Source organism: Amphiprion ocellaris, chromosome 8 (genome assembly GCF_022539595.1).
Source record: "Amphiprion ocellaris isolate individual 3 ecotype Okinawa chromosome 8, ASM2253959v1, whole genome shotgun sequence".
Taxonomy (NCBI): domain Eukaryota; kingdom Metazoa; phylum Chordata; class Actinopteri; family Pomacentridae; genus Amphiprion; species Amphiprion ocellaris.
The window spans coordinates 33,029,612-33,041,516 of NC_072773.1; the positions used below are offsets into that span (position 1 = coordinate 33,029,612).

At 39.6% G+C, this 11,905-nt stretch overlaps 1 protein-coding gene across 1 annotated transcript; it reads right to left on the bottom strand.

Moving 5' to 3' along the window:
• Positions 1–413: 413 nt before the first annotated feature.
• Positions 414–9,055, bottom strand: slc25a33 (solute carrier family 25 member 33). The gene is made up of 7 exons (XM_023272586.3): positions 8,772–9,055; positions 6,264–6,437; positions 4,828–4,905; positions 3,827–3,927; positions 3,438–3,504; positions 1,376–1,656; positions 414–1,284 (listed from the first exon to the last, which is right to left on the bottom strand). The coding sequence occupies exons 1-7, from the start codon at positions 8,810–8,812 to the stop codon at positions 1,085–1,087; spliced, it is 942 nt and encodes a 313-aa protein (XP_023128354.1). The 5' UTR covers positions 8,813–9,055; the 3' UTR covers positions 414–1,084.
• Positions 9,056–11,905: the final 2,850 nt, after the last annotated feature.

Consider the following 11,905-nt stretch of genomic DNA (forward strand, 5'->3'; position numbering starts at 1 on the left):
ATAATATTACACCATAAAAGATCCATTTTTTGGGAATGACACATGGAGACAGAGGAAAACTTTTCCTGGTCTGTTTACTGTAAAGACTAACATGTTTTCAGCAGCTTTAAGTAGGTGAAAGGAGAAAGCAGAGTAATTACTGCACATTGGACTGTCGGACACTGAAAAATATATTCAAAAAGCTGTGACTGAAGACGCTCTTTTCCAGCTTCCTCCAAATGTATTTTCAGCCAAGCCTAGATGCCATCATCAGTTATAGACTCCTAATTAAATCACTTCATCGGAATATTTGGCCAGAACCCGCAAATTACCCTCACATGGGCCAATTTGTAAGTTATTTATCTTTGCTGAACAAAAAAGGCACATTCATACATCCACAGGATTATTATTTCAGTGTTAAACAACAACTGATGTAGTTTTTCGATGCATTTTATTGAGCCACTGGTCAAATACGCATCCAAGTTGTCATATTGCAAAAGGTGACCATCTTTTCAACAAAGAAAAACATACAGATATGCCTGTATTCATATATATTAAAGAAAAATATGATAAATTCCTCTGTAACTCAAAACTTCAAATCCAGCAGATTGTGTTTGTTCGAGCATAACAGTAATCTCAAAATAGTCTGTGCCGTCATTATAACATAAAGAACAACAACTGCTACCGCTGCTTCTGAAACACATCCCTTCATTTACTGATCGAGCCGACCCGCCCAGCCGTGTGGTGGAACATTTACCACTGATAAAAGGAACAAACACTGTTGTGAAATAACAAAACAAAAATAATTTAGTTAACTTAAAAGTAGTCCTCTAAGAAGATGACCTTTTTTCACAGGTTTTTGGAGTTTCAGTAAGTACCGTTGACTGCTTGCGTTATTTAAATAAACTCCTAACAAGCGTTCGATAAAATAATAGGCTTAGCTCTTTGGATAACAGTATAACCTGCTTCAGTTCCACCATAACAGTCTGCAGCACCACATCAAAAACATGTATGTGCTGCATTTTCACAAGTCTCCTGCCCAGTCTTTTGGGTTTCATGTGGCATTCATCGTTTGTCAAGAAAAAAACAACTTTCAAACAGGTCTTCACTTGGAATCTCCCAGCAGGTGGACAATGAGTTCATATGAGGAGAGGACGATGGCTGTGTTGGGGATTTGTCTGATTAGCTGTGGAATGAGTCCTCTATAAAAGGCTGCGTAGCCTTCCTCCACCGCTATTAACCTCCCCGTCTGGAAGAAATACTTGTACTTGCTGCCCTCCTCACGCAGCCTCGTCCGAATGACCTCTGTGGAGACACACAAGGAGAATTTAAAAACCAGCTCCCAGACATTTGGCTGTTTAGCTGCAAGGGACAAACAATGGATCTGAGCGTTTACCGTGTGGGTAGGCTATGCAGGATGCACAGCCTTTTGAGAAAGCAGCTGCCATCATCAGGCCCAGGAAGTCCGACGCTCCTTTCTCGTTTTCGCTCTTCGGTGAGTTGAACTGGCTCTGGGCGAGCTGCTTCTTCAGCGTCTCATAGATGAGGAAGCAGATCATGGTCTCCGAGATACCAGCGTACGATGCAGTCAGGCCGCGGTAGAAGCCCCGGACTCCCTCCATTTTGTAAACATAGCGAGCACACTGCAGCGCGTTCATCTTCTTCTCTCCCCTGGCTCTGAAAGGTGACAGAAAGTCAAAATGGTCCATGAGTGACATAATAATAACTTTTATTTATATAGCACTTTCAGGTACAAGTGCTTTACAGGCCAAGCAGGTAAATTACAATAAAATGATAACTGATAAAAGACAATGATTGAGAAGACACGATAACAATAACAAAACTGATAAACACAATATCTAAGAAGACACAGTACCTCAGAAGCTAGTATTCATATGCAGCAGAGAACAAGTGGGTCTTTAACGCTGCTTTGAACACCTCTACTGAGGAAGCTTGCCTAATGTCAGACGAAAGAGCGCTCCATAGAGACGGTGCACGGAAATAAAAAGCCCACACACTGACTGTCTTCTTTTAACTCTAGGGACTACCAGCCCCTTTAAATACGACGGCCCAGTGCCATTTACAGCTTTATGTTCATAGAAGTATCTTAACCCTCATGTCGTCCTGCGGGTCAAAATTGACCCATTTTAAAGTTTGAAAATGTGGGAAAAAATATATATGTTTTCACAGTGAAACTTCTGATGTTCACATTTTCAACATTTTTGGGAAATCATTTTTTGGTGGAAAAAAAGAAATGTTGAAAATGTTTCTTAAGAACATTGACACAAAAAAAAAAAAAAAATCAACCAAAATCCAGCAAAATTTGCTGGATTTTGGTTGATTTTTTTGTGAATGTTCTTAAAGAAAATATTAGAAGTTTTACTTTACTATATATATATATATATATATATATATATATATATATATATATATATATATATATATATATATATATATATATATATATATATATATAAAAATAAAAATAAAAATCACTTTAGATATTTTTAGGAATTTTTTGGAAGATTTTTGCTCATTTTTTGAAAATATTTACAAGAATTTTCTTGCCAAATTTGGGGGATTTTTTTTTTAAATAAAACTTTTCAGGGAAACTTTTAAGGAATCATTGGAATTTTCTTCCTGAAGGTTTTGCAAATTTTCAGAAATTTGGGGAATTTTTTTTTTTGCTTTTTTTGTTTTTCAGACAAGGAAACAATATTTTTTGTGCCCGTAAATGAGGACAACAGGAGGGTTAAAATCAGCTCTAACATGAACTGGGAGCCAATGGAGTGAGACTTGTGGAGGTTAAACTAGCACCTGTCACAACTGTTCATGACCATCTGTCCTAATTTATTCCTCAGTATCACGAGACTGCGGTGGACAACAAACAGCTGAAGTCCTCGTGTAAATGTTAAGGAAACAACCAGTTTTATTGTTTAAACACTTAGTCACATTTCAGCTCCATAAGGAAGCTTTTTAAAGTATCCTCGTGTTTCCTTATTGGGTTATACAAGCAACTCGTCTAACCGTAACTGAAGGTGGTTTCAAATTATTCACTGTTTTTCTTTCTCAATCATAAAGCCACCATTTTGTGCTACAGGACAAAGGGGTTGTTCTTCAAGTGTGGGTGAACAAACTTCCTCCTGTGACCTCACATGATACTACTGCCCTGTAATTGGAAATGTAAATATAGACCCGTCTTCTGCAGGCAGGACAGTGCGTCACGCTGTGTATTTATGGAGTTGGGTCATACGCTCGGGCTCACATGCAGCAGAACCCAAGGACAGCCCCATGAAGGTAGGCTCAGCGTAAAGGTTTCTCTCAAAGGTCACATTCTATTGAGAGGCTTCCCGACAGCCAAGATCCGGAAATAAGTCACACTGTTTCACACACATCACAACCAGGATGCCACAGTTTGCCAAGAGCTAAAAAAAAAAATGAAAGTACAGTGTGCATACTTTTTCTCTAGCTGCATTCTGGTCTTGACCATCCAGATGGGGTTCATCAGAGAGTTGGTAACAAAAGCTGAGAACAAGGAACAAAACAAGCACATTCAGTTTCATACTTGGTGTTCAATAAGATAATCATCCTCTACATATAGCTTATAAAAAAGTTGTAAAAACACAGTGAAGGAAGTTATGAGCACACAGACTCGGATATACCGACCATGCAAGATAATATGACATTCCTGAAGGAAATGATGTCCGTTTTATAGACTCTGAAAGTGCCCACGTGGCAAACAAAATTACATGGAGTGCCGAACAAAGGCTTTTCAGATAATATAGCGTTCCATTTTACTGCCGTTTATCACATGTATACAACACAGGCTAATAAACAGACAGCTCACCTGCAGCACCTGCAGAGGACATGTGCACCAGTCCACTATTGGGGACAAACAGCCCGTTGAACATCTCTTTAGACTTTGAGTATGCAGCAAAGTAAATGGCTCTGAAACACACAGAACAGACAGTTCAGAAGTGGACACAGACTCAGCTGTAGATTAGCACATTTCAGCTGAAATATGAATGCAATTTCAAAATGTGGTTTGATAATAGCTGGAGTTCTGTAATGAGTCCATTTGGGCTGGTGTGAGTGTTTGACAGTGTGTATGCAGAGCAATCTGTTCCCCAGTGCTGCTCTCTCTGCTTGGCTTCTGGAACAGACTGTCACTGCACCAGAATGGGCTGAATAAGCACTGGGAACCACAGAGCTGCTTTCAGTCTAAACCTGTCCAAGTTGGCCAGTGGAACAGAGGAAGAGTGGAACTACTGAGCAAAGGATAATCCAGCGAATACTAATTAACCACAGGGGGGAATTATAAGTAACCTATAACCACTTTCATTAAAACAGAAAGTCGAATCAACATTTAGGAATGGTTATATTACAGCTATATAGTGGAGTTTACACCCATGACTATCACCCGAGAGAAAAAAAAATGGGGCAAAGTACTGAGTTTGTGTTGACACTGAAAGCAGAACAAAGGTGAAACTAAAACGTCAGAAGGTGTACCCACGTCAGATTGAACTTCTGTTGCAGATCCAGAAACATCTAGTTTTTCCCTGTATTTCTGTGACTGTTTAAACAGTGAGTTCATGCTTTCTAACACTGAAAATGAAAAATAAAAGGCACAGTGTCATCCTTTTTGTTTTTTTTGGTTGAGGTTCATAAAAATAACTGACTCTAGGGAGAACTCAGCACTCTGCTTTATTTCATGGTCTTATTTGCCTCTGCTTTGTTTAATGTTTGGTACCTAGGTGTGTGTTATCGTGAACTTGTATGCCAACAGGTGACGGGCAGATGGACAACCTAGATGCACATTGTGATGGGTAAACACTGAATTCACTGTACCTTGAAGGTGCAACACCAACAAGGTTAGGCCCCAGTCCTCGGAAAAGAGATCTCGGTCCCTCTTTTTCAAGAATTGATCTGAAATAAAAGCAAAGAGCCGTGAACCATTAAACACCGTTTCAATCCGACACACTTTTATTAAACTGTCTCTATATTTGTTGCAGCAAAAGCCTGTGTAGGATTATCCAAGGCTATATTAGGGGAATGAACATGATAGCCCACTCAAGCAATCATCCCAAGTCTTGCACCAGTCCGGATCACTTCAGCTGGTTTTGCAGTTCATCCACTGAACTCAGTCACCAAGGTACTGCTGGGTTTGTCACATCAGCCACATCCACACAGAGCTGTTTAACTCTTTGTAGGATGCCAAATTCATTCTCCAAATTAAAGTCTGCTTTCCCAGGGGGCAGGCAAAACTGGTATTTGGACTGGTTTCTATAATGCACACCTCATCAATCCAGCAGGGTTCACATATTTCCCATCTCCCTCTGATGCCCAGCACCTCTTTTCAAACAATGATGAGCTTAAAGACATAATAACAACCTCTTTTTAAGTTGGAGTAGTCTTGAGGTTTCAATATATAGACAAAGAGTTTCCGGTTTATTATAAATTTCTTTTCAACTCTCTAACATCTCTGAAGAACTTGTTTGTATCAACTAAATTAAGCTGCAAAACTCACATAAGACCTTAACTAATAAAATATATTTGTGAAATGACAGAAAAAAAGAGAGTTGTCTTTAGGCATGTGCAGCTTTTATGGCCTACAGCTGCAGCTTACACCAGTCTAGACCAGTTCAATTTGACACCTCCTTGCTCTAAGTGTAATATAACACTGACGCAGCACCAGAGTTCAAACCTTTTGTACTTCTTTGTTGGCCCACTGGGGCTTCTAGTCTTTAACAATCTAAGCAAACTCTAATTAAAGGCCTACTGTTGTGGACACCATAAAACTGGATTTTATCCATATCTCCATATCAGGTCGGATGGAAAAGCATGGTTTGTGTCAGCCCAAACAGCTGGGTTAATACTTTAAATGTGAGCAGAACACTGTGTACTTAATCCTCACCTAATGTAGGAGAGGATTAGAGGTCTTCATTTAAGACTACGAAAGCAGAATATAAATCGCAGGTTTTGCCAAATGTTTCATATTTTCACAGACTAATAAGAACAGAATCTAATGCAACAATTTCAAACTAAAAAAACACATTTGCATTTTAAAGTTAGGATTTTTTTTTATGCCAAAAGACAAGTCATCTGCTAACAATTATTCCAGTCCCTACATGGCAGCCTTGAAAAACATCGAAGTGCTCCAGCTGTCAGGAAGGAACACTTTGTCCCCGTGTTTGCATTTAGGGAAATACAGATGTCTCATGGGGTAGGCAATGCGGCACGCTGCAGCGCTGTTTGTCTTGCAACAATACAAACAAGCAGCTTACCGTAGGACTTGCAGCAGCCCAGGTGTCACAGCCCCCGGTCGGATAACCCCGGTGCCACTCAGGGTCCCCAGCTGAACCTGGAAGACTGGCCGGAGGGTGAGGCCGGAGGACTGCAACCGTGTCTTCAGCACCTCCAGGGGGCAGGTCACGATGGCTCCCACCGTACCACTACATCTGCAAAATTAATCACACAGAAAACTAGAACTTTAGGTCTTAAGAGGTTTAAAATCTTGCAGGTGATGTGTCCTCGGTCAACAGATGTATTGTTTGACAAATGTACAACTTGTTAAAGTGGTGTGGTGTGATTATTTACAAGGTTACTCATTATAGCTTCTACCGAGGAAAGTGTTTTTCCATCATAACACAGCTAAAGCGCTACTGGCCAAGTGCAATGAACAATTATGGTCAAAGCCTGGTCTCATGCTCTGCAGCAGAGTTAACCCGACACATCTGGTTTACAGGGTTTTCCAGCTCAGACGTTTTAACTGCACTTGGAACGGGTTGTTTGCCTGAGGAAAGACTACTTTTAGACCGCGCTCTCACCAATTTCCGCACAATTAATTCATTTAGTGCTTTGCAACTATCCCCGGTACATCCTTTATTAACCGTGTAACCTTGTCAGTGATAAGCTTAGAAGTCTGGAACAGATTAAACTAAGCCTCATGTACGGTCTGAAGGACAGAGTCAAACATCTTAGCAAAAGCAACACCTGACCTGTCAGTTCACTCATCACCAGTCATCCCTCCAGCTGAACTCTTGATTAGGTTTCTGCACATTGCAAGACCAATCTAACAAACAAACACATGATGAAATAATGTGACCATGACCACTGAACACAAAGATAAGAAACTAGGGGAAATAGATGCAACACTGCTGGCCCTTTAAGGAAACAAATGTACTTGTAAACCTACATGGTGCGCACTAATTACTGGTTTTGCTCGAGACATCGTTTAGATGTGAATCTATGGCTGTCGTACTAGAAGACCTAGTTTGTTGTTTCACTGCTGGGCATGTCTGAGTAATGTTGTGTACAGTATGTTTGATTGTAAAGTTTTCTGTGCCGTTTTTAATTCATGTGAAGGCTCCTTGAATACCCCCCATAGCCCTCTCTATATAGACTTTTTTATTATTGCTAAAGATAACAAGCAATTAGGATGACCGGCAACGAGATACTCAAATGGTACTCAAAGTTTACTCAAACATGCCTTATATATTCAACACATTTAAAGTCCTCTGCATGGATAGAAAATTGTTACATTACCAAATACTATCTATAACCAAAAACACAAATTCAGATGGGCTTCTGAGAGGCTACTCAACATGTTTTATGATGACAAGTTTCAAAAATAACGAATGAAATGATGATAGAAATGGTATCTCTTCTGTATTAGAAAAAAAATGTTTAACTAAAAAAGTACCTCGGCTATATTAAAAACCCAACTTTAACAAAAATAGCTTACAAAGAACGAACAAGTGGCCCAATGAAAAACAACAAAGATAACCAGGACATTTTCATCACTTTATAAAAGTGAATCAGGGCAGAGTGTGAAAACAAGAGGCTGTGTGTGCTGGGCAAGTTCTGCTTGATTCAAGACGACACGTTTCTTGGCTATCCTCTTATGTTGGCCATAAAATTTCAAGGGCAACATAAAATCCAGTGTTGCCTAAATGTGACCTTAACGTTACCAGGCTGCCCTCCACCACCTCCACGTTATATCACAGTATTGAATATCATCATAAGGGCTTTATGAATAACACACTGGAGCCATGTGTTGACTACTACAACATACATGTGAGACAGAGTGATGGCAAGGAAGAACATCAGAGTTATGTAACGGGCTGTGGTTGACAGTTTTTCCTCAGCTCTCTGTGTTGGATGTGAGGCTGTTTGCTAAGAAGACCTCCGCTGTTATGCAACACTGAAGGGCAACCTGCGGCTAAAAGCTAGCAGAGGCTGTCGCTGCGCGACATCCAAAGCGGTCACAAGGGGTTGGAAGACGGTCTCTCCGCTAACTCACAGTTTTCAGTTACACGTTAAAAATATCGGCTCTTAACATAAAATACTCCCACAAGCACTAACACAACCTTCCGAAACAGCTGACAGCGACTTCTTGCTAGCTAACGGTAGCTGCTAGCAAACTTCCGCACGGGTACAACTTAACGGCTAGCTGCGAGAAAGAATTGAAAAATAACCGTACCAAGTGGTACTTTATTCATCACAACGTTAGCTAGGTTGTTAGTTAAGGGTGTAACACGAACGTTAATTGCACACCAGCTGTATTTAATAAACAATAAATATCGGTAAACGAATAAAGAAACGAAAGATCGCTCCGTGCTAACACGAGCTAGCTTAGCATGCTGGACTGGTTGGAGTCTGCCTCCGATTTAAGAGTAAATCCTTTCAAAATTAGCACCACGGCAAAGAACACTAAGCTCATGCTTCCTCTTCGTGTTACATGAACATGGGGAGTTATTAATACCCGATTGGGGGCATTTAAAGTGACTTACCCCCCGGCGAAGAGATGCAACAGCGTGTCTCTCTGTGCCATGTTGTCCGTTTCTCAAACAGCCACCATCTTCTTATCACAGTCTCGGTAGAATGGCGTTAGCGTTAAAAGAAAAAAAAGAGAGAGAGGTCAGAAGCGGTTTTTGTTACGATCCCGGTGCGCCTCCGTTCGTGTGTACCGGCTCTCGGGAGCTGTCAGCGCAGACAGGGCCGGGCTGCAGGGTGACCTGAAGAGCGACTCTCGTTGCGTCAGAGGGCCGGCCGGGGGTGTTGTCTGTGACGTGGAACCCTGTGCTCGGTCCTCTTGGCCTTTTTCACGTCGTTGCACAATTACTGTCGGCAGAAAAAAAACACACAACAGCAGATCATCACTGACCTTGACCACTTTCAGTACGCAATGAAACCGATCCTGTGCATCATGCGCAGAATTAACAGCGGCATTCTCGTCATGGCCCGCAGTTCCAAAAGGAAGTTTGCGTGGTTTCGTTATGAATGACCCATGATAATTATACAGCTATATCATGACAAAAACAAAATAACTCAATGGAGAGAAATTCACTGGATTTTGGTTGTTTTTTTTGTGTGAATGTTCTTAAGAAACATTTTTAACATTTCTTTTTTTCCACCAAAAAATGTTCCCAAAATATTGAAAATGTGGACATCAGAAGTTTCACTGTGAAAATATGTATTTTTTTCCACATTTTCAAACTTTAAAAGGGGTCAATTTTGACCCGCAGTACAACACAAGGGTTAAGATAAAAATAAAGCTGCAGGACACTATGCTATATCTTAATCTATATGCTTATCTCAAAGCAGTTACATAACTTTTATTACAGCCCCCTCTGATCTTCCATCAAACTGTTCGTCTGCCTATAATTAGCTGGGATGCAGGGAGATAAAAAGTGAAAACAACCTTGTCTTTTCCAACAGGGACACGGTGTAAAAACAAACACGTTAATGTCACCTGGAGATAAAACAGGCCTCCGTGACTATGAACTGTGCCACTATTTACATGCACTGCTATGGAGTGAACCACACACTAAAACACAGCATGCAATTAAACTTGGAATTCATTCCTGCTGTCACCCTGAGGATATCGAAGCCAGAGAAAAACAAGTTACTCAATCACACTGATAGCACTTTGTTTGTCTGTAAGTCTGTGCAATTATAGTAGTTCCATTGTGCCAAAACAACCTCTTAAAACCAGATGTACTCGTTTGTCTTTTTTGTTTTTGTCCTTCTGCACTCACTGTCTACATTAATTCTGGTCCTGACATCGTAAACACTGAGACTGGGCTAATTTTAATCACTGGTGAAGTTTGATGGTTTTGTAATTAATTTGTTGTTTGAGTTTGTTCTTTTAATCAAGTTAGAAATGTGGTTCCTCTGATTATGTAACAAAGCCTGGGTGTCTGTTTCATCGCGCCAGAATGAGTGATCTATTTTAAGCTTGTGCAAATGCGTCAGCCAACTCTGAAATGGGATACCATCACTGTACTTTGGATTTCTGCCTCTTCATACTTCTAACGTGCACATTTCAGACGCAGATTTAAATGCATTTGATATCTGCAGTTTCTGGGGGGATTTCCTTTCAACATGTCAGATGCTAGTTGTTTCATCAAGGAGACGCTACTGTTCAAAAGTTTGGAGTCAATTAGAAATGTCCTTATTTTTGAAAGAAAAGCAGCTTTTTTAACATTAAATGAATCATAATTTTTAATTTTATTTTATTTTGATACTTTAACCATCTTTTTCATAATTTTTCTGTTAAATTTGGCATCTTTTTGTGTCTTTTTGTGTTATTTTTGTGTCTTTCGCCATATTTTTTTGTTTATTTAAGCATCTTTTTATGTCTGTCATTTTTGCATTAAATCTGGCATAATTTTTTTGTCATTTTTGTGTCTTTTGTGTATTTTTTTTAAACTTATTTTAACAGTGGTTTGTCATTTTTGTGTCCCTTTGTGTAATTTTTGTGTTAAATATGGCATTCTTTTGTGCCATTTTTATGTTATTTTGGTTTTTAAGCATCATTTTGTGTCTTTTGTGTCATTTTTTAAAGTTATTTAAGCATCTGTTGGTCATTTTTGTGTAAGTTTGGTATTATTTTTGGGTTAAATTCCTCATCCGTTTGTGTCATTTTAAGTCTTTTTGTGTCTTTTTGTGTCATTTTGTAACTTATTTTAGCATCATTTTGTAATTTTCCTGTTAAATTTGACATCATTTCGTGACATTTTTGTGTTATTTTAGTGTCTGTTTGCATCACTCTGTGTCTACTTTTGGTTAGTTGATAAGTGTCTGGTTATATAGGTGTTGGAAATGCTGACATCAAGTGACCAAACAGGAAACATGCAGCTGCAGGATTGATTATCATCCATGCCAATTCATTTTTACCCCCAACCCCCTTCATTGTCGATCATAATATTTCTGTTTTTGTACATTTTGTCATGCTAAGTTGTTTCATAAATCTTTCTGGACTTTTTAGGAACCAGCTGGTGAGCACAGTACATGTGTGGTTTCTGTGTATAATCTTTTATCCTTATGTAAAAAGCTGAACCGCTGCAGGGATTAAAGTGTTTCTGTATCACTGAAACTGTCACAGGAGCCAGAGACTGATGCAGCAGTAAAAGTCAAACACCCCCCTCCCTGCCCATTTCAAGAGCTCAGAACTTGTCTCACCTTCAGTAGAGTTTAACTGCGAACCTAAATCTGGATGTATTTTTAAAGAAGTCATATTTAAATGAAATGAAAGAATGTTCAATTTGGGAGTCAAGACCCAGGAAATACTGTGAAATAATTAACATGTATGCATTAAAAACACAGAAAGGCTCACAGTTTCTACATTCAACCAAATTGTAAGTGAGTCACAGAGAGTTAAATCTTGGTGGGATGTATTTTATGGCCCTGCAGGACATCTCCCAGCAGCTATAAAGTGTAGCCTCACATCTCACTGACTTTCAGGAGGCTCTGCGCTATTTCTGGCCAGAAAGATGGAGGTCAAAGGAATCAGATTCTAAATGTTCCCCATAGTCTCATTATAGTGTGGACAGATGAGGCAAGTTTGCTTGTTTTTGATGAATTCAGTGTAATTTGGCTCAGTTGTCTGGCTTTTAGTGCACATTTCTAAAGAGGCATAAAG

Bases quoted from the DNA above. Each gene is read 5' to 3' on its own strand.
- slc25a33 (XM_023272586.3), bottom strand. From the start codon at position 8,812: ATGGCACAGAGAGACACGCTGTTGCATCTCTTCGCCGGGGG. The intron at 4,906-6,263 runs GTAAGCTGCTTG...CTTTTATTTCAG, and splicing joins GGGCTGCTGCAAGTCCTACG to ATCAATTCTTGAAAAAGAGG. The intron at 3,505-3,826 runs GTGAGCTGTCTG...CCTTGTTCTCAG, and splicing joins GTCCTCTGCAGGTGCTGCAG to CTTTTGTTACCAACTCTCTG.